The sequence below is a fragment of the Triturus cristatus genome, chromosome 12 (assembly GCF_964204655.1).
Source record: "Triturus cristatus chromosome 12, aTriCri1.1, whole genome shotgun sequence".
In the NCBI taxonomy this organism is placed as follows: domain Eukaryota; kingdom Metazoa; phylum Chordata; class Amphibia; order Caudata; family Salamandridae; genus Triturus; species Triturus cristatus.
In genome coordinates this window covers 101,296,960-101,321,054 of record NC_140595.1, presented here as the reverse complement: position 1 = coordinate 101,321,054, position 24,095 = coordinate 101,296,960, and the positions used below count along the sequence as shown (strand labels likewise).

At 42.6% G+C, this 24,095-nt stretch overlaps 1 protein-coding gene across 1 annotated transcript; it reads right to left on the bottom strand.

Moving 5' to 3' along the window:
• Positions 1–22,249: 22,249 nt before the first annotated feature.
• Positions 22,250–23,398, bottom strand: LOC146772738 (olfactory receptor 1f45-like). Its single transcript, XM_085637783.1, has one exon. It carries the CDS (start codon positions 23,177–23,179, stop codon positions 22,250–22,252), a length of 930 nt encoding a protein of 309 aa, XP_085493909.1. The 5' UTR covers positions 23,180–23,398.
• Between the last annotated feature and the right edge of the window lie 697 nt (positions 23,399–24,095).

Genomic DNA, 24,095 nt, shown 5'->3' with positions numbered 1-24,095 from the left:
TTTGAGGGATGTGGGACAGGAGCGCCACACCATACTGGGTCGAGGAGGACTACACATCAGGGTGATGTTTATTGGTTTTCTTCCAAAAATGAGGCCGGAGAACGATTGTGGTGCATTTGTTATTATTCAAGTAAGCATTTCTTCATAATTCTGGATTCCTTGGTTTTCAATAGGAAAAGTGGCCTTTCCAAGATGGCTTCTTGGAAGCTTTTTTCCATGCCTAACTGTAGATCCCCCCCTCTAGCTGACTCATAATGGCTGGATCTTGTTTACGAGTATATTCCGTACTAACGTCACATGGGCCTTGACCATGTGTTGGGGGGGTGAATCTAAGGGGGCCAGTCGTAAGCAATATCCCAACCAGTCCCAGAGGGACACTGATGCTTTACTGCTGGGTGGCCAGATAGAGGATTACTATGTTTTTTAGTGACTACCCAATGCATCTGCCTGGCACCATTCTCCACCCCTGCTGCCAGGTCTGGAACAGCCCCCAACTTTTTACAACGCTTGGTCCCAACCTTTAAGCTCGGCTACTTAGGGTTTCATTTGACACCCCTTCCCCCAAAGCTGGCCCCAGCAACCAGCTGAAAAATATGAATATTTTTCCACCCTTTTATTATCATAGAGTTTATGTACTGCTTGACCAGTGATCATACAGCAGGAAGGAAGTCTTTGTATAGCCACTTCTCCTATACCACAAGTGTCACCAAAACAAAAGGACTCTGTACATGGCAAGAAGATGTCTGTTTTAGGACGAGAGTGTGTCCTTTATTAATTCCTTGATGGAAATAGGCATAGCAGTGAAAAGTGGCAAAGAGAGTAGGTTCTACTTATAGTCAAGGCCACTGGAATTATGCGGCAGAGGTTGACTAAATTATGCTGCAAGAAACAGCAAATTATGCGACATAATGCAGCACAATTATTAATTATTTCGCCATTTTTATTACACTTGGTGACACTGTCTGGGACAAGATTTCACCTTATTAGTTCCAATTCAGCACCCAAATTCAGCAATAAGCAACTGAACGATGACCAGTCACCCTTAGCAAATGGACTTCCACTGCCCCGGAACAGGTCGCCACATTTGTAGTAACTTTTGATCCGTTTAAGCAAGAAACATTTTTTTTGTTAAAATCTGAAGTTTATGCAGCAGATGATGGATTATGTGGAAAGTGCGGCAAATCAATAATTATGCGGTTTAACACATTGGCAGAAGAATCACATTATTCTAGTGGCCCTACTGATAGTTCACAGTGCCTCTTTATTTATTGCTGAGTCTGGGCACTTGTCACTATGCGTTCTTTCACAAGCCCCTGCCCTCATTCATCCATTCATCCACCCATTGACGATTCTGAAAGTGTTCCATTGTGACATTTTTAACTCTTTTATGAGGTCTATATCTATAAGAATGCCACCAGTGGCCTAGCAATTGAGCCAGGGCCCTAATACAGGCAAGTGATTTTGGCCGCCCACCCAGAGTTTGCTGGCAAAAAGCAGCATTCATTGTGAGCCAAAGGCCCCTTAAACCCCTGGACCTTGCTGCCTCTGTGGCTGCTGCGACATTAATAACTATGCAATTGGATGCTATGGTCTTACGTTTCTACTTTGAAGTGGAAAACAAAGATTTAAAGAAGAACTATTGGCATGTTATTTAAACCATAGCTGCACAAATAAATCATTTCCGAAAAATATAAGCAGAATACTTGCAGTTAGAAGGGGAAATAGTAAGGAATTCTAGAACTATAACTTTTCAGTTCCTCAGAGAATACACAGCGTAGGGTTAAGACTAGTCATCCCTCAGGAACAACCAAAGTTCAGTTTCCCTCAAGTATGTCTGCCATTGTTTACAGTCACAAACATGAAGTAACACCAATTAAATCCTATTTTAGTTGGTATTTCTAAATTTTTTAGAATAAGTCTCTAAATATGTAGAAATAATCCAAAATCCATTGAAATAAAGAAATCGGGCCCAATTTACAAAGGGACTTAACGCTCATATTCATACTCATGCTGACTCTCCCCGCTCAGGGTGGAGCCTCACACTCCTGGCCGAACCTGCACTGAGCACTGCAGTGCGGAGACTCCGCCCAAGTGCCGAGACTCCCCGTGTAACTTTGCGAGTCGTAAGTCCCTTTGTGAATTGGGCCCCGAGTCATTAGTAATGTTTGACTGCAAGAGGAGGTTTGTGGAGCAGTAGTAAAGCGGATGGAGAAATAGTTTTTTTCCTGGGCTAACATAGGTGGATAAGAAGGACCATCACGCACCTCTAAGTATATCACAGGACGTGATGTCACTGAAGCATGTCAACATATGATTGACAGCATGGACAAGGAACCAGCTACTACGACCAGAAGCCAAGATAAATGCTCTTTTAGCCTAAGAATGACAAGTTGACGTGAGATTATAGAACACGGTCTACCAGCGAGCAGCAGCATCTGGAAAACAGCCTAAATCCCTAGCTCAGTCCAGAGATTCTTAGTTATTAGTCATATATAGGTATATATCTATATTACCTACTGACGGTCGCCAGAACGTAGTTATAGTTAGGATATAATATCAATAGGAGAAGCATTTTTTCCTTTGCCTATAACTTTGGCATAGTTTTACAAATCTTTGGAAAATTTTCAAAAATAATTTGTCACTCACTTCAGCTTCTGTCTTGAAAATTTCATGGTGATCTATCAAACGGGGGCCAGGAAAAAGGGGGAGGTCCCAAAATGATTTTTCTCCATGTTAATTTCCGTAGGAAACTTTAGACATGGCTACAGCCCGAACTGCTGAACGGAATGACACTAAATTTAGCAGAAAGGTAGTTCTTGATCCAGAAAGTACTCTTTTTGTTCAATGGTGTAAATCCGTTCAGTAGTTGCTGAGGAATTTAAAGATTTTTAAGATATGCAACTGAGGCCGCGGTGGATCCGCGACCCCTCCTGATCTCATGCCTGCGATCTGATTGGCTGCCAACACTTCAAACCAGGCCTCCTTCCTTCATTACATTTTTTTTTAAAAGGAAAGAAAAGACGGGACCCATTGCTGTAATCGGCCCAGGGAAGGGGGGGGCTAAACAGCACCCTCCTTCCCTAAAAAAAAAAACCTCAGGCAAGTTGCCGGAGACCATGCCCCTTAACCACCACTCTGCAAATCCATTTCCTGGCATAGTGGTGGTTGGGGAATGAAGTACCATTGAATGCTGAGGGTCTTTGGTGGTCAATTAGGCCTCCTGTTACCTCCTATAAGTCCCAGACAGCTGGATTGCTGAGAGGACTTGAAGGCTACGCCCCCTTTCTCCACAACTCTGCAAACATGCCTCCTGGTGTGCTTCTGGTTGGGGAATGAATCTTACTTTACTCATGAGGGCCTCAGGACTAAAGTGGACAACTTCCCCCAAACAGTAGTGAGCCAGGAGGCGCATTTGACAATGGTGGAGAAAGGGGGCATGGCATCTGATAACCTCCCAGCAATTCAGCTGTGTGGCTCTTACTGGAGGTGACAGGAGGGGTAGTTACGCCCCAAAGACCCTCAAGAGCCAAGGAGACTTCATTCCCCAACTAATAGTGCGTTAAGAGGCGCGTTTGCTGAGTAATGAAGAAAGGCGACGTGGCCATGAAACACCTCTCAGCAAACCCATTGTGTGGGACTCACGGGAGGTAACAGGAGGGGTAGTTGGCCCCCAAGGACATTCTTCGGGACCAACAACCCCTCCTGTTACCTCCAGTAAGTCCCATACAGTGGGATTGCTAACAGGTCTTTAGAGGCCACGCCCCCTTTCTCCACCACTCTGCAAACGCAGCTTGTGGTGCACTACTGGCTGGGGGATGAACTCCACTTTACTCCTGAGGGACCTTGGGGTCCAAGAAGCCCTCCTGGTACCTTCTATAAGTCCTAAACGGCAGGATTCCTGAGAACTGGTCAGAGGCTCAGCCTCCTTTCTCCATCATTTTGCAGACGCGACTACTAGTTACAAAAAACTATAGAAATTCACTGAAAAAAACAGAGGTACGGGGACGTAATAGTTAGGAATGAGCATTTACAAAACCTTAGAAATTCACAGAAAAAACGAAAGGTTACAGAGACGTTATAGTTAGGAAATGAAATTTTAAAAAACATAGAAATTCACTGAAAAATACCAAAGGTTACATAGATGCTATAGTTAGGCTCAGGTGTCACTCGTAAAAAAACAGACAAATTCAGCCGAACTAACTATAACTCACGCCCCCACAATGCACTGCTTATGACCTCATATATTACATCACCCATGACATGGTCAGTGACATCGCTGATGACATCTCAAATGACATCACTGATTACATCATCCACAGATTTTTTCATGCACCCACTCACTATCCCATATAACCTTTCATACACCCACTCCAACTACCTCAATACCATTCTCAAACCCATTCACACACATACCAGTGCTTACACAGCCACTCACTAACTCATAGATCAACACACACATCCACTCACTCACCCATACAGTCACACATACAACCAATCACTCACTAATACAGCCACAGACATATCCATTTATACAGCCATATAGCCACTCACACACTGAATCAGTCACCCATAGAGCTACTCACACACCTACTCACCCACCCATACAGTCAATCACACAGTCACTTACTCACCCATACAGTTATACACACACTCACGTATTCATATAGATACTAATGCATACTCACTCACCTATACAGACAGTAACACAAGCACACACTCACCCATACAGCCTCTCTTACATTCACTCACTCACCCATACAGACACTCATATACCCCATCTTTCACCTATACTGTCTTTCACATATCCAGTTACTCACCCATCTACCACTGACACATGCACTCACTCACACTCAATCACCCATGCAGCCCCATACACAAGTACTAACTAACCCATACAGCCATTGACTCACCCAATCACTCATCACCCACCTACACAGACACTCAGACACACATAGAGGTACTCAGATAACTAATCACTCACCCATACAGAAACTCACATACCCACTCATACACCCATACAGCCACTTAGACCCCAACTGACAGACAGATACAGACATTCACACAATCAGTCACTCACCCATACATTCACTGAGACACCTAATCATTTACTTATACAGTTAGTCACACACCCACTGAATCATCCAATCAGGCCCTCATACACCCACTGATTCACCAATGCACCTTGGTATATAATTTAACACTGAAACTTTTTAAAAACACCCACAGTCACGGATGACGTCATCAGTGATGTAATTTTAGATGTCATCAGTGATGTCACTGTCCATGTCATGAGTGATGTAATATGTGAGGTCATAAGCAGTGTATTGCGGGGGCACGAGTTATAGTTAGCTCGCTAACTAGAAAGGCTGAATTTCTCTGTTTTGTGTGCAAGTGACACCTGGGCCTAACTATAACCTGTAATCTGTAACCTTTGTTTTTTTCAGTGAATATATATATATATATATATATATATATATATATATATATATGCATATATATATATATATATATATAATGAGCTTCCTGTTATCAGTGCTTTCTGGGACTTGTAGTTCATGCTCAAATATTACCCTGTACGGGTTCTGCCTCAGCGCAATATTATTCTCAAACTCTCGATAGAGCCTCCGGATTTGTAATCAGTTTCATTGCGCTTCATACCTGCTCTTCTGCTACATGCCTTCAGGAATCTGAAAACAGCAGTCCACCTAAATCCTCGTGGCGGTGCAAACTCCCTGACCTGGACCCGCCAGAATACTTCATCAAAGAGTTGCCCACATACGGAGTTGCACTCAAAAAGCAGGCGAATCCCACCATGTAGAGGAATCCTTTATTTCAACAACTGATTACATGTTGTTTTTGGTGCATTGAGAAGTATTTTTGAAAAGTGATAGTTCTCAAACATGAATTTAGAAACATTCATACCTACCCCCACCATGACAACAATGCCAAAAATGAACTAAGAGGTAATTCCGTTGTAATGTGACCTTTTTGGGTGGACTGGGTTTCTATTATACATGAACATTATAGTTAATTAAATCAAACACAGAAGGTTTTGTAACACCTCCTGAAGTCATGTATGTGATAAGGAAGTAAAGTGTAATAAAATAATTGCCTAGGATCACACAATTTATTTAAATGGAGAAGGTGGGATTAATCCCAAGCATTTTGTTTCACATTGTTCAATTCAGACACTAGATGTATATGCTTTGCTTCCCCTACATCCACCTTACCACAAACATTCCCCCCCCACTCCACTCCCTGGCCGCCACCCTGCTGGTATCAGTGCTCCATCGGCCACATCACAGACCAAGCTTTGTGGCCCCTGGAAAAATGTTTGCGCGTACCCATGGTCTAGAGGAATTGATTGAATAGTCCCAAAAACCCTCTTTCTTTAGCAACAGACAAAATAAATCAGATGTCCAAATAACGGCCCAAACTGAGGGAGTACGGGCCAGCTAGATATCACACCTCGCCGCAGGAGGATAGCAGACTAATGTATGAATTGCCAACAACCTAAGCAGCACTTCAGCAAACGGTGATGGTGCCATCTACTGGCCAAGTGGACGAATAATAAGAAATCTATGTGCAGACGCTGAAGCGCAAGACAGAGCAGAAGCAGCTAAATTTAAATTCCAAGTGTGATTTTTTGGCCTTACATATGCCAAATATGTATTTGGCATATGTAAGGCCAAAAAATCACACTAAATATCTGTCCAGGGGATGATACAGGTACACAGGACAGACTTTTACACATGCATGATACACGTATTCACCAGGGCAGAGTTTTGTGGCAAGCCATTCAGTAGTGTAGCAAAGATGCAAAGGGCCCTGATGCAAAGCAAGGAAAATACCTGCTTTTAACTGCTGTTGGGACAGTAAAATACAGCATTTATCAGGGGTCAATGGGCCTCTTGGAACTCTGGGCACCGGCGCCACTGCACCTGCTGCACCACTGATAGCTAAGTCCCTGCATCGATTAGAGGTGAAAACAGGACCTTTATCTTATTTCATAATATTGCGTGTATTTTGTTCACATGCTTCCTCTTGGTGACTGAAAGTGTGTTTCCATTCTCGAACTGTAGTGCCCCCTTCTTTTTAGGGGTCACACCCAGTAGATATCCTAAGACCCTGAGACTTGTACATAGCCTTGTCCCCCACGGCAAAAGAATAATAAATATGTACTTCCCATCCCTTCCTTTGGGCTGTACTCATTGGAATATGAAGAATTTTAAGAATAAGACAGACTTGCCAGAGAATCTCTTGTACAGTATAATTAATGCTTACTATGTAGTAATATAATATATGCAATATGTATTAGAATTATCATCATAATAGTGGATAAATCAAGCAATAATTAATATTATCAATCTCGATCAAATATACATCTTGTTCATCATACATCCCCAATAGGTTATTCCAAGCTCTCCATCTGCCTTGTGACATTAAGGGTCTGATTTCGATGTCGGGTGGAATTTCTTCACCCCGACACCGACTCGGTCCTGGGGCTGACCGACACCCGGTCGGTGGTCCCGACCACCTCATTAGGCTGCGACCGAACACTGTTCGGTCACATTCCTGTATTTCACTATGGGAGCATGCATTACGGCTGTAAACCGGCCGTTATAGATGCGCCCATAGTGAAATGGGAGGTGCGGTTCATCCCTGCACCCCGTCGCAGACACCTCAAGGTGCCTGCCACAAGGTGCAGGGATCAACAGGGGGGCACCCTCCAACCAGAGGCCGTGCACCAAAGGGGGCCCTGCTATGGACCCCCAAAGATGCCTTAGCTTAAGGTATTTACAGTGTCTGGTAAATAGCTCTTATTCCAAGTTTTCAACATGAAAAGGAGGCATTACATGCAGAATCGTGTTTTTAATGCCCTGAAGTCCTTATTATCTGCCCTTTTTTCTGTCCCTTTCCCCTGATAAAGTTCGGCAGGGTTGACCTGCTGGAATCTATCACAGAACAATTGTGAGGGTGTGAGAATTATCACACAGTTTGTAATTCTGATTCCTGTGCAAGTTCTTGTTTCCAAGGGAGTGCAATTCAGCCCAAAGCTGTTAATACACAAGGCAGAACTGTGCTGCATATTGCTCTGCAAAGGTGGGTGTAATATGCAACTCTCTATAGGGATGTTAAGTATCTTTCTTTTTCATGTTAATGTTTTCATGCCTTTGGGATTGTGAACCTGCCAGGCCCTATCAGGTCTTAGCCCTGCCTGAGTGGTGTGTTGCACCACATGATTAGGTGGTGAAAACAGAACTTTCCACTCGCGGCCTCATTGCAGCACATTTCCAGTCCTGTGGCGTGTGTTACATGATTCCATTTGGTGATTGAAAGACTGCAGGTTCCTTCCCAGTGATGGCTGCATTGCTGGAGGTGTACCGTGTGCCTCCTCTATCAGCAATGCACAGTCCTGGCCTATCATAGTGTGAGACCCTCAGCTAACCCCATGGCTTTGCATTTCTTCCTAGCTGCACAGGTAAACATCCTTTAAGACAAAGCCAGAATCACGCTGTGCCACAACAGCGCCGGAAATAGAACGAACGCGGCATTAGCATGCATTCGCTCAGAACGAAAGTCGCAACAACGACTTGCTTCTAGGGAGGAGCATTGATGGAATTGGTGCAGGGGCGGAACACAGGCCCCTCCGCCTCTGCAGTGCGGGGGGGCCCCAAGCTCCGGGGGACCCCCTCAGCGCAACACTCTGTCTGCAGAGCTCCTGATTGAGCCCGGAGGGGGCCCCTGCACGTGCCTTGCAGGGAGGCCCCCTCAAGTTTCGTTACGCCAGTGAATTGGTGTAGGATTTAAAGTCCAACACCTTCCCTACTGATGCGCAGACTCGAGTTAGAATAGTAAATTAAACTGTTCCAACATCCAGCACCCCCTAAGGCAAGTCGTTAAAATGACTTGCTTTGCTGAATAAAGGCATCCTAATGACGTGTTCGTACTAAAGACGCCGTTCTGAACACATACGTCCTGAACGCATGCGGAATACCCTCATACATTCAGCTGCACAGCATCTCTCTGCATCTTCCTTCCTGCCCCATAGTTCTGACTCAAACCACCACACGAAACATACACTCTGCCTCATCCCTCCTCTCTTGCACTCATGCCCTATGTCTTCCCACAAGCTGTTTTCTTCTGCACCCACTGGCCTTCGGTCTCAGCAATCATTGCACACTGCGGTCCATCCCCTCTGTGTAGGGTGGAACCCTCACTTCATGTCATCACGGACACGGTTTCCAGCCCTGGACTTTCATGTGACAACTTAATGCGTCCTGGGTGTTTGGTCTTTGTTTGCTTTCATTGAGCTAATTAGATTAACACACCTGACAGCAATCATTTGTAAATTATAAGGCCAGGACTGAAAACAGTGTCTGTGATGACATGGAGTACCGCGGTCACCCTACCCATGGGCGACACCTCGTCTAGCTGCTGTGACAAATGCACACTCCTGCTGTCCTCACTCGCATCACTCCACTTCCCGAATGTATGTCACGCCATCCGACGCCCTTTCCGTCGCCTCTGAGGGCGTTCCAAAGTTGGTCCGGATTCACAAAAGTAAACTGAGACGAAAGTTTAAGTTTACGACTTTTTGTATTCACAAAGGGCATTTACTACTCCTGAATGCCCTGTGTGAATATCAAAAGTTGAACTTTACGACTTTCGGTATTCACAAAGGGCATTTACGAGTAGTAAATATCCTTTGTGAATACCGAAAGTTGTAAAGTTAGACTTCCATCTTATCTTACCTTTGTGAATCGGGCCCGTAATCTATAAATGATGATGTTTACTTCTTCCCAATGATGTTAGAAATATCTTTAGATTTTATGTCCTTGAAAACCTTCTCTGCTTCTTCGGGCTGATTTCTCAACATTTTTAGTGTGAGATTGGTGTTGCTGCTCATAATTAAGTTAGTTCTGGCCAATGAAAAAAATATGATTCAGCTTCGACCTTCTACTTCAAAACAATCATTGGCAAAGTCAATTGGTCTCACCTTCATGACCTAGTGGCATTATCAATGCAGTTTTGCCATGCTGTGCAGCATCGGTGTGATGCTGTGCAGCACAAGCAAAAGCCAAAGTTAAAATAAAAACAGAACGTATGGTAACGCAATGACCGGGCATTTTGTAGGCACGCAAGTACAATGAACCATCCACTTAGAAGCGAGGAAATGAAGGTGACAAAAAAGCCTAACAATTGTAATCAAGGTAATGCTCTGTAAGTCTTCCGTAAGCCAACAATATATAATTTACAAAAATACAGCTTGTGCTTTCTGGTAGGCACAACCTAAACAACACACCATTTGTTCCTGGAAACCATTACCCGTGACTGCTCTTGATTGACTGTTCTCCTTCCCAAAATGAGAAATGACCCCAGGGCCAGACTGGCTGTAGCGGGCACCCGGCATTTCCCAGCTGGGCCGGAAGGTTGGGGGCTGTTTTTTGCCCGTGGGGGCAGTTTTGTCACTGGCGGCCAGTTTTGCAGCAGGGTTGCAATATCGGCCCCTGTAACAAAAGCAGCAGTGCTGCTTCTTGCTAGCACTCCCCCCCCCTCGCTTTCAGGCTGGTCAAGCAGCAATCTGCTGGTTTCGGTTCCCAGTCCAGTCCTGCATGACCCAGACCAAATCTGATTACGTGTGTGAGTTCATCTGGCCCTGTAAGTCTTGTTGGGTATCATCAACCTGAATTGGTTTGTTAAAATTCCAAGTTTATATTTTGCTCCATGTGTTCCTAGCCCATATAATCTAGGCAAACCATGCGCCAAAAGCCTAATATTCATTATTCGAAGTGCGTTTGCAAATGTCAAAAACTGTTTATCGAAAACACAGATTTCTTTATCTAGGTATTTCATTCCCACACTCTTACAGCAATCTACCTGCCCTATTGAACATCTTGTCTCCCAGTTGGAACATCAGTGTGCCAGGTAAGCAAGCTCCAAAACATACCACCATCCGTCTCAGGATTTGATAACCATCACCTTTGGGGCACTAAACTCAATTCCAATTCTTTCACCACTATTGGAGACCCACTTCAGCTCGGATGGTGGAGAAGTCTTGGGACAGCTGCCACCATACCCAGTCATCAATGGCAAAGAGGGCACCTGGGCACTCCAAGTACCATTGTACATCGTCAAAGTTTCACAGATGGGAACATGGACACTCCAAGTACCATTGTACATGGGCACACCATGTAACATTGTACATCGTCGAGGTTTCACAGATGAGCACCTGGGCACTCCAAGTACCATTGTACATCGTCAAAGTTTCACAGATGGGCACCTGGGCACTCCAAGTACCATTGTACATGGGCACACCATGTAACATTGTACATCGTCGAGGTTTCACAGATGAGCACCTGGGCACTCCAAGTACCATTGTACATCGTCAAAGTTTCACAGATGGGCACCTGGACACTCCAAGTACCATTGTACATGGGCACTCCAAGAACAATTGTACATCGTCGAAGTTTCACAGATGAGCCCCTGGGCACTCCAAGTACCATTGTACATTGTCAAAGTTTCACAGATGGGTACCTAGGCACTTTAAGTACCGTTGCACATCGTCGAAGTTTCACAGATGGGCACCTGGGTACTCCAAGTACCATTGTACATTGTTGAAGTTTCACAGATGGGCATCTGAGCATTCCAAGTACCATTGTACATTGGCACTCCAAGTACCATTGTACATAGTCAAAGCTTCACAGATGGGCACCTGGGTACTTCAAGTACCATTGTACATCATCCAAGTTTCACAGCTGGGCACCTGGGAACTCCAAGTACCATTATACATCATTGAACTTTCACTGATGTATACTTCAGAGATGTTTCTGCCTTCTTGTGTCTTCAAGTGTGGAGCACAGTTTGACTTCTCTACATACTTCTGGATACTCAATGAGAATTTTTTACAATTCAAATAAAACCTTTTTCATTGGACCGCTTACAACTTCTTTCAGATGCTTCTAGTCACATACAAAACATCAGAGCGAAGACCACCACACTCACTGAACATCAGTTATGACTTAAATATGTGCAAACTGTAGAGAGTTTCTGAATATAGAAACATTGACACATCTGAAAAGGGATCAAGATGGATCCTGGTGTTCGCAGTGCAAAATCGCTAAAATAGTTTGGGTTGCCCTATGTGTACTGAATGTATTGTAAACTGATCAACTGGTGCAAGTAACAGAATCAAGATGGTCCATGAGTACCGCCACATCTGCCCGCCTTGCGGGACATGTCGAGCATATGTTCATTTGAGAGCATCTGAGGAATTGGTTGCAAATTAACAAATTTATTTAATTTGAAATTCCTGTGAAGATCTAATTTGTAACAATCTGCCATCTTATAACCTTTTTATGCCATGTGAAGATAATATTCTGCTGTAAGTGGAGGTGGTCTGGAGGTGACCCTGAATGATGCAGTCCTAAATGAATCTCAACTCTTTCTTCTGCACCTAACTCTTACTAGTGAGGGCTGAGACATCGACAAGCTAAAAGTGCATCCATAAGGGATTATGAAAAACTTTAGATGACGTAGCGTACACGGTGCACTTGGAGGTCTGGCACATGCTCAAGATTTGTAAAGTACCTTAGACCAGCACAGTCAATTTTAATCATGTATAGGGCAGATTTTAGGTTATGCTTCCAGTCTCGCCTTGTCACTGACTTTCCAAATTTCGTCTTCTAAATTCCTCAAAAAGAGAAAAAAATGTAAGAGTCCCCCTAAATGCGATAGGATCTCACTAACAAGTTTTCAATACTATATTTCTTTTTAGATTGAATCTACATGATACCTCCGTCGTTTTCTCTGATATGTTCTCCAGCCCACTCTGTTACATTTTTGGTTGTGACATGCAAAGCTTGGAAAAGCAAACATATTCTGACTGTGTCCTTTTAACCCACACTTGTCTTGGCTGAATAATTGTCTCATCTTTTCACTCTAACATTGCACAACAAATTTTATCAAGCTAGTGAAATTTGGCTGCCATTAAAAATCTGCCTCAATTGGCACAATCACTCCCTGACTTAACTATGTATATTTTTAAATGCCTGCTAACAATCCAAGAATTAAAGGGTCTATGTAAATAGACGTATTATATTGCCAGACTTTTCATCTCACTTGACACCACCATGTGATACTCGATATTGTCTCCCTTCACACAGTCTCCCGGTGAAGAGCTGCTATCGCATGGTGAAGTCGAAACCCCTGCACAGAGTGGGTTTCCAGTTCATGTATGGAGGCTCTGAACAGCTGATGTGCATTACAGGTTGTAAAACCTTCCCAGGACATCTACAGCAGCCACAGAACCTCTTCTCCTTGTTTGTGGTGGGGTGAGGGGCCCAAGGCAAAGCTAGGCACAAAGCCCCTTCCCCCTCCTCACAGAGTAGAAGATTTGTAGAGGTCGGCAGGTTTGTATTGTATTCAGCCCACTCGGCCAGCCCATCTATCTCACCAACCATTCACCTGAAACCACATAGCCCAGACTAATGAACACACCTAACCGGTATCACAAAGTAACTGGAGTAAACGTGTGCAATGTTGTTGAGAGCACATGACTAATCACATTAACCACTGAATTAACCACTAACCTTGGGTTCCAGAGTAGCATGCTACTCACCGTAAAGCACTTCTAATCCTCATCGGGGGTAGTAAGTGCTACATAAATACAATAAATGTGTTTGAGTGTTGGCAGACAGTTTGCAACTAGTAAATAACTCAAGGGACCAGCTGGTGGAAGGTTATTCCAGTGTTTATATCTTGGTCTCTAGTGTTCCATCAGAGGCAGCTCTAATGCTAATAGAGCAGAGACCAATTACTTATTATATTACATAATTAAGTTCACTTAATTGGAATTTGTCAAGCTCTTAGCTAATTTCTCATCTACATTTTAATGAGCACCCAGACACATGATTTCTGTGTTCTCACAATTAGTGACCATATGGCTTGATACAGCCAATTGCGAAACTCAAAATCAAAAAAAGAAGTGGTCGCCCAAAATATGTTAGTATCTTAATGATTGAAATGACTGTCTTTGAATGGAAAGGTGGGGAAAAATGATGAAATATGATGTAATTTAAATATAGAAAGCTCTATTTCTGGTTCAAAATTATGTCAATACATTTATTAATCTTGCTCAATAATTTCATCAACAAGCTATTGTGCCGTGTTGTTCACTACCACTACTATCTACCTCAATACTATTGTCCACCAAAACTTTAATCACCACCTGTACTAACCACGTCTATCACCTCTACTGCTAATCTCTCTCATTCACCCCTATTTTTATAATGGACCCTTGATTTCCAACCACAAATTTGCCATACCATTCAAAGCTGCTTAATCAATATCACAATATCCCTCCCTGTTCCCTATCTCCCTACATTTGACTCAATTCAAGCCGTCATTCATTCTCCCCATTTGAACACCTCTGTCTCTCAAATTGCAGTTTTGAAAAGGTTATTAAGGAAGCAACTTCCTTAATTTCAGTGTGGTATTCTCACAACGTTATAATACAATGCTATCTTTGAATAATCACATTAAATGAAACAAACATAACTACTATTAAATCAATATATATGTGTGTGTGTGTGTGCATATCAATATGCTAAGCAAATGTTCTGCCCTACAGCATTTATAAAGAAAATAATCTGTTGGTCTTGGCCCTTTCTGCAGGGTCATCCTCAAATGTTTTGCATTTGCCCTGCACTTTTTGTTGGAGTTGTTTTTGCTGGACTTTGGACTTTACCACTGCTAATCTGTGCCAAAGTGCTTGTGCTCTTTACCTAAAACATGGTGACAGTGGCTTATACTCACTTGGCATATTTAATTTACTTGTAAGTCCCTTGCAAAGTAGCACTACATGTGCCCAAGGCCTATAAATTATATGCTACTAGAGGGCTTGCAGCACTGATTGCAACACCCACGTAAGTAGCATTTCAAACATATCTTAGGCCTGCCATTGCAGTGCCTGTGTGCGCAGTTTTAAACTGCTCTGTCAACCTGGCAAATTAAGCCTTATGCCAGGCCTAAACTTTCCTTTTTAATACATATATCACCCCTAGGTAAGGCCCTAGACAGCCCAGAGGGTAGGGTGCAATGTACGTTTAGGTTTTACATGTCCTGGTAGTAAAAAACTCTTAAATTTGTTTTTCACTACTGCAAGGCCTATCTCTCCCGGGGGGATAACATTGGAGTAACCTTATTACATTTTATTAGTGTAATTTCCAAATGGGAAGAGATGACCAGTTCATGTTTGGAGTCTTTGGAATCACAATTTAAAATCCTCACTCATAGTGAAGTCAGACTTAAATTGCACTTCTGAAAATGCCACTTAAGTTGGCATTTTCTTGCCATAGTCATGTGGTGGCTGCAGGCACATGACTGGGTGTGGGTGACAGTTGCACTTTGTGTATTCCTCCTAGACAGCCACACACAATTGGGAGCTTAGCTGTGACTGGATGGGCCATCACTCGCAGGATGGGAGGGAGAAGCTGGGCCAGCCCCACTTATACCTGAATGGGCTGTGTCCTGTCTCCACACAAAAGGCTGCATACCCACGGTAGTTTTCTGGAGCCAGGGCCAGGGAGGCAGGGCATCTGTGCACTTCAAAGGCAAGCCTCTAGAAGTTTCTCCCCACTTCAAAGTCACAACTTTATATAAAAGTAGGACCTCAGACACCAGTTCTTCTGTACACTTCTGTATCTGTGGATACTCTGCCAGGAAGAAGGACTGCTCTGCTGCTACAAGGACAGCCACTATACTGGATTGCTGCAATAAAGGAACTGCTGCCCTGCTATGCTGACCTGCTGCCTGCTACCTCTGACAACAAAGCTACAATGGTTCTGTCGGGTATGAGAATAATTACTTTACAGCATTATATAATTTTTCAATTTTTCAATAGTACCATATAATTTAATATTACCTAACCGGAACACATGCAAAAACCACTTCATGTATGCTGAATTCAATCAGAATATTTATTTTAACTAGAGTTTTAGATTTCTCAGGCTGTCAACAATAAAACAGTGACATGTGAAATATGTGCTCAGTGACTGTGATAAAGTGAATGCAATATATACAAGTGCAAGTAAAATATGTACAAGTATTCACAATAGATAGTACAATTTAATCATAGAGGGGGTCAGTACAAGTCTTAATCAATGTCTCCAATGGCGGGCAAAAATACACTATGTTCAGAGCCAGGAGACTCGATAATACTGAGCCAACAAGTTACGCCGACGTTTCGACCCTGAAGACAGCTTACTTCATAGGTGTCATGGCGGGTCTTCCTCAAGGCTATGGAATGGATGTGGACAGCCAGAGTCTGAGGTCTGACTTTATCTTCTTCTTCAGTCTGATGAGAATCAGGGATCGGAATAATCCTTGTACGATTTATGGTGGAAGACTGGGAGCTCAATTATTCTGTCTTTTCTTTGATTGTTTCAAAGGCGTGATAATTCTAATTTCACGTCCTCCGTAGAGACAGTCTGCATCTGGCCTGGGGAACAAGAACTGGACCTGCAACTTCATCTTGAACCCAGGACCTTAGAGTGACTCAAAGGGCTAGTCTGCTGGCCTCCTGATCTGAGCCTCAGGGACATAAAAGACTCCCCAACAAGCTCCTGGGCCCAGCTGCAGTGAGTTCCTGACTCCCAAGTGGTGCTCCTCAAGCCCTGAGCCCTTGGTGTGGCTCTGCACTCTTGAAATCAAGCTTTTGGGCTCTTTGCGTCCATGAACATGCCAGTTTGCACCGGAACCACAGCCCTCACATTGAAAACCAGCACAAACCACCAGCAGCCCATCGCTTTGTACAGCAAACATCAATCGCCTGCGGTGGACCGCCAACGCGAAGCTCAAGCCTGCCCGTCCGCGGCAAGCCGGCCTGCTCTTCTTGCCACGCTGACCACTGCCAACAAAGGTCTCCTTGCTCCACATGGTTCTCTCAAACATTAACGGGAGAAGGTAAAACTCCATCGTGGTCAGCCTGAACATTTGACTTTGACCGGTCCAGCTGAATCAGATATCTCCAGTTCACGCTTTATGATTTTAGGCGCCATATTTTACTTTCTGCTTTAAAAATTCATAACTCAATTTCTACTGATTGGATTTTATCGTTTTAGTCTTGTTTTATTTATTAAATTCAGCTCAGTTTTTCTAACCTACTGTGGGATCTTTTTATGTGGTGTTTTCACTGTTTAACTGTTTTAAGAGTTTTACAAATACATTACAAATTGCCTCTAAGTTAAGCCTGATTGCTCTATGCCAAGATACCAGAGGGTCGAGCACAGGTTAATTTGGGGTTTGCTGTGCCTAACTCGGACAAGGATTGTGGCTGCTGCTTGACCAGGGCTCACCCCTCTGTCAACCAGTAGCCCAATTTCTAACAACATTATATTGATAATTGGTTTCTGTATGTCTTTGAAATATAAATAGGTAATTATACCATTTCAGTGGTAAGCTGTCAAGTGCAACCACACTGTCTACGGAAGCACATATCGCCTAGTGTGGACAGGGATTCTTTAGCTTCCTAACTTTTCCCGTTTGGTAGTATTGTTGAGAGTTGGTATCCATTCCATTTGATTTGCGCATAGTTCGAAGGTACTCCCTTCTATGATTTTGATTTCTCTGATTTATATCCATCCACAGCAATTTAGTTTTATGTTCCATCAATCCAAAATGAGTGTTTAAGCTACAGTGCATTTTTTCCAGCATGAAATATAGGTTGTAGGACATTTTAATGTCATTATTTATTATAATTTAGCTATGTAGAGCATGTTGAGAATCTAGATGGTAGTGATGAGAGAACTAGTGATAATCAAGCTCCTGGTGTTCAGTTTCTCAGAGATTGAGAGGGGTCCAACAGTTCATCCTTGAGTGAGTTCAAGTCACCTACAACATTCACATCATTTTTGCCTTGCACATTGTCAGGGAGACTTTATGAGCAAAAAGACCAATTAATTCTTTTTCCCAAATTTGTCAAAACCTTGGGCAGGTAATTTGCTTTTTGATAATATGCCCACTCTTCTAGAATGGTGAGTGTATTTTGATTCAAGAACAAAATCTCTTTGGATTTTTGTGGACTTCTCTTGATAGACCCATCATGTTCCTTGTTTTTACTTTGATGTCAACAAATCCAAGTATTCGTTTGCAGGTTTGTGACTGCTATCCACTAATGTCTTCTAAAATGCTTGCTGAATATTTCAAGTTGTTGTGTGCTTTTCGGCTGGATTACTTGGGATATTTAAATGGCTGTATTAAAAGAAGGCATTCGAAAGCAGATAGAATAAAAAAAAATAAGAAAAACAAATAGACTAGTTTTTTTTTTCCTGGAGTTTTATATAGTGCGAACTTGACCCGGAGGTATCAGAGTTCTTTACATGAGCACCAGTTGAGTTATACAAGGGCACATTCGTTTTTTTGTAAGACACGCGAAGATTAAGTGATTTGCCAAGAATCACAGGATGTTGAGTGTCGTTGCCGAGACTCGAATCCTGTTCCCCAGTTTCGAGGTTGACCACCCTAGCCATAAAGCCACACTAAGCCATTTAAGTTTTTCTCGTTTATTTAATTTTATGTTACAATAAGCTGTTTCAGCTGCTGGACTGGAAAACCCCAAAAGATCAGGCAAATTCAGTTGGACGCGCGACAGAGGCAGGGAATTTTTTAGGAACATTAATTACTGGAAGGAAGTGATAATAGTGGGAACCTGTAATTGACTTGTGTATCTGGCTTCATGAAAATAACACACCCTTGGGTGAGGCAAGCAATGTGCTTGTGTTGAAACAGCAATGATAGGTAGATGAATAATCCAAGCAGGGCCAAACATGTTTGAATAAAGAAATTAGACTTACCAAAAAAAGAAACAATAATAGCGCATGTGTACGTGTGATACAGCAGGTAAGGCACAAAGCCTTTGAAAACACGATGGGCAGCTCTCTTTGAAGTTTGTGAAGACAGGCACTCCAGCAACTTCTGAAGATATGTTAATAGCTTTATTAGAAAATAGCAGACTACCTAACCAGGAAACTTGACCTCAGATCCCAGCTTCTCCACCTGACCTAAATATGTGACTCTGAAGAAAAGGTTTTCACCTCATTGTGACTCTTTAATTGATTACAATTTTGGGTACCCCCTAGTAGAGATTCATTTTAGAGTGCTGTGTAACCCTTATGTTGTTTAATACATATTGTGTCCTATAATATTAATATCATTAACCATCTAATACAGTCCATAAAAATGTAATTGACTATTGGATGAGTCATGGTAAACATTGGCATGGAATTATTTATTAAATCTCTCTAGTACTGTGTAATATATTGAAACAATTGGAAAAAAAGAACTGTCTTTGAATGGTGAAAGCTCCACAAATATTATGACATCAGCCGCGGCCCGTGCAGGTAAGAGCAGAGGGGCAGTGGAGCCAGGTTGTGGGGGGATTCGACAGACGGCCACAAGGGAAAAATAAATAAATAATACATTTTTCCTTGTTGTCGTCTGTCGAAATCCCCCCCCAACTGTCCCCACCGCTCTTAACGGCTGTATGACATGCCATCCATTGTAGGACCATCTGGGTTTTCAGTGGTTGCTAAGGCCAAATCTGCCTCTTGACCCAGCTGTTCTTATGAAATTTGTAGCTGTTTATCACTACCCAGTAGGCTGGGGAACAACCTTTACAACGCAACTTTTACAACGCACTACCATTACAACGCATTTTTTACAACGCATAATCCATTACAACGCATGATATTACAACGCATGACACTACAACGCATTTTTAAAAACTACCATTACAACGCATTCCATTACAACGCATACTACCATTACAACGCATACCATTACAACGCATAATATTACACTATACTATCCAACACTTACCCTACTGATGCACCCCCTGGAGTTAGAATAGTAATTTTTACCCCTATACTATCCAACACTTACCCTACTGATGCACCCCCTGGAGTTAGAATAGTAATTTTTACCCCTATACTATCCAACACTTACCCTACTGATGCACCCCCTGGAGTTAGAATAGTAATTTTTACCCCTATACTATCCAACACTTTCCCTACTGATGCACCCCCTGGAGTTAGAATAGTAATTTTTACCCCTATACTATCCAACACTTACCCTACTGATGCACCCCCTGGAGTTAGAATAGTAATTTTTACCCCTATACTATCCAACACTTTCCCTACTGTTGCACCCCCTGGAGTTAGAATAGTAATTTTTACCCCTACACTATCCAACACTTACCCTACTGTTGCACCCCCTGGAGTTAGAATAGTAATTTTTACCCCTACACTATCCAACACTTACCCTACTGTTGCACCCCCTGGAGTTAGAATAGTAATTTTTAACCCTATACTATCTAATACTTACCTTAAATGCAATTTAATATTATGCGTTGTAATGGTAGTATGCGTTGTAATGGTAGTGCGTTGTAAAGGTATTTTTTTTAAATGCGTTGTAGTGTCATGCGTTGTAATGTCATGCGTTGTAATGGATTATGCGTTGTAAAAAATGCGTTGTAAGTGCATGCGTTGTAATAGTGTGCGTTGTAACGTCATACATCCCAGTAGGCTTCCATGTAGATATTGTCTTTCAGGAATTAAACCTCCAATTGTATGGGTCACCGCGTCCAGAGGGATAAAGAAGTATGCCAAACAGAGAGTGCCATGTCTGAAAATAATAATGGTGCAAAAGTCTTTAAACATTAACTAGTCAATCAAATGTGCACATTGTGAGATGCATATCCTATACATGCACAGTGACTTTGATTTTTGTAACTTTTTTTGTTGTTTTTATAGAGCCAACCTGGCAAGAGTGCATTTACACACTTTACAACAGAGCCATACTAAGGGCCTGATCACGAGTTTGACAGATAGGATACTACATCACAAACGTGACGGATATCCCGTCTGCCGTATTGAAAGTTCCATTGGATGTAATGGGATTGTAATTTGGCGGACGGGATATCCGTCACTTTTGTAATGGGGGTAACGCTGTCCTCCCGACTCGTAATCAAGCCCTAAATTACAATTTAGTTGTCACAGGATAATGGTCAAATACAAAAGAATAAAGTATCGTACGTTCTATGAATATTAAACTTTAAATTGTTTATTTTGCTTTAGTTATTATTTCTTATAACTTGTTTAGTCTTTTTTAATGCATTTTTTCAACAGTTGCCATCAAACAAACATAGGTGATTGTGCAAGCATCAACGGTCTGATTTCGTCCAATTTTGTAGTATGATTTCAGTCTCACCCACGATCAAAACAGTCTTACCCTTTCTCCCACCTTATTTCTTTTTTTTTAAAATGTACATACAACAACCAAAGCTTTTCTGAGGGGACTGCTACCAGCACTGATGAAGACCTACGTGGCCCAATACCGAGACTGTTTTGTCTTGATCCCACCTCAGGACACTTTCCTCCACCACACTACAATTTGTGTCTCTTTCTCTACACTTGCAGGTTGTTTTTGATCCACATTTCACTCTTTGCACTGTTTACCTATCTTTTTTTGCTCCTTATTTCTGCCTTTTCAGACTTTCTCTTTCTTGCTGTAGATCAAAGTCTAATGATGAATAAAAAGTCACCATCTCCAAAAATGAGTGCCGGTGCCCACCGCATGCAATCTCGGACACAAATTACGCACTTTGAGGTAAATCTTTGTAACTTGTCTAATTTGCTGATAACATCTGCTTTACGTAGCATTCAAAATTTGTACAGTAAGCATGGTTTGCAAACAAATTATTATTCAATTCAAGATAATTTATTGTAATTGACAGAAATCACAAGCATTGAAATCTCAGAATGCAATACATCTTATTGTATTATACAACCATAAATGAAAACACCTTTATAATCAAAGAACACTAGTTAACATTTGCCATTATGTCTTACTATTTTACTGCTCTTTTCATGTTTATCTCACTTTTTACCACTGCTCTCTTCAATTTCTCACTCTCCTCATTGCTCACAGATATTTCTTGTCATTCAACTCTTCTCTACTCTCTTATACGTTATTTCAACCACTCTCGCCATCACGTTGCACTCTCTTTACCTGTGTCTATGTCCCAGTTCTATTTCTCTATTATTTATAAATGGGAACATCCCCAGAGGGGCATGCAAACCTTGCGGGAATCCTCCAAAAAGACTAGGAGATGTCTTCTGGAATCCTTCTTTCTACTTGGTGTTCGTCTTTCTGGCCTACGACTCATGCCTTCCCACTCCGAACTCGTCTTTCAGACACGACTCCCCAACATTCGCCTGAGAGCAGCTTTGATCTCCTTGTTCCTCAGGCTGTAAATGAAGGGGTTCATCATTGGTGTGACTGCAGTGTACATGAGGCTGACAAGCTTGTCCCTGTAGAGTGAGCGAGCGGATGAGGGCTGCAGGAATGTAATCATTCCGGCACCGTAAAACAGCGAAACAACAGCTAAATGGGAGGCGCATGTGGAAAAGGCAGTTCGCCTTCCATGTGCGGTCCGTATTTTCAAGATGGCCGCAAGTATGGAAATGTAGGACAACAGGACACATGCCAATGGGCTCAATATGAGCAAAGACGCTTCAATGAAAAGAACTATGTTGTTGGTGGAAGTATCCGAGCATGATATGTTCAGCAAGGTTGGAAGATCACAAAAGAAATGGGTAATGACATTGGATCCACAAAAGGACAATGTTGTTGCCAGAAGAGTGTGCAATAGGGAGTGCAGAGAAGACACCATCCACGAAAAGATCACCATTCCCAAGCAGAGTCTTCTGGTCATCACTGCAGTGTAATGCAACGGGAGGCATATGGCTACGTATCGATCGTAGGCCATCCCTGCCAAGAGAAAGCTCTCTGTGTTCCCGACAAGTAGAAAGGAGTACATCTGCACAAAACAAGCAGAAAAGCTAATTGTCTTCTTCATAGAGATTAAGTCCACCAACATTTTTGGTACAGTCACCGAAGCCATGCTCATGTCTACAAAGGAGAAGTTCGCAAGTAGATAGTACATTGGCGTCTGGAGGCGAGTGTCAGTCCATACTGCCATTATGATGGTCACGTTCCCTATCAATGTGAGCATATATGTGATGAGGAAAAGAGTGAAAAGGAGTGGCTGATACTCAGGCAATCCGGAGAGGCCCAAGAAGATGAATTCTATGACTTTGGTGCTGTTCGCGATTCCCATACCACTTGCGTTGCGAAAGGAACCTGAAGATCGGGAGCATAGCCGAATATGTGAGACTGAACAGAAAACTGGATTCAACTGTCTCTATGCATTGCAAGCCAACATTAGTGAATGGAAGCATATGTGAACCCTGCCTTGCAGATTTTTTCTGAAAAACATATTTGAGCCTGACAATTTCTAGAAGGTTAAGTAGGTCAAAGTTTCTGACTTGAACCTATATTAATTTTAGGTGCGAATGGCAAATCATAACTGATGCACTGACCTAGGAGCAGGGCTTCAAGATGTTACTATGTGAATAGAATAGCTCTTTGCTAGGTAGGACAAGTGGTCTCAAACCCTTGTTTAACCATCAGTGACAAACACATCAAAGGTCATGATGTGACCTGATGCACGTCCTCTGTGATTGCCCCTCGGTACAACCCTTTTGGGAGGCAGTCGGCACCACGCTGAGCGAGACCCTACCAATCACATCACCCCTGCTTCACCCCCTGATCCTTCTACATGATTTAGCGACCTCCTTGGGCCTTTCCCGCCTTCATAGCTGTCTATTGCATACAACTCTAGACACAGCTAAGATCTGCATTCTTCGCCGCTGGCCTCTCCCCACCTCTTTCCCTTATACACTGTTTTGTTTTAATCTTCCAATAAAGATTGTGAAACAATCTTTTTTTAAAAGGGTCAGTTCAACTGGAAAGTATGTCCAGACAAATCTCCCTTTTTTTAGCAAATGCTTATTTTTAAGGAGCTTTAACTTCGGTCCATGTATCGGTTAGATCACAATCCCGAGGTACGGGCCTCTAATGGTGATTGGCCCAGCACTGAAAGCCTTTGCTTTTTTGACCACTGAGTTTTAGTTCAGTGACATAGACATGCCAGTCCAGGTTTGCTCTAAGAAGCTTGCTGCAATGCTTAAGAT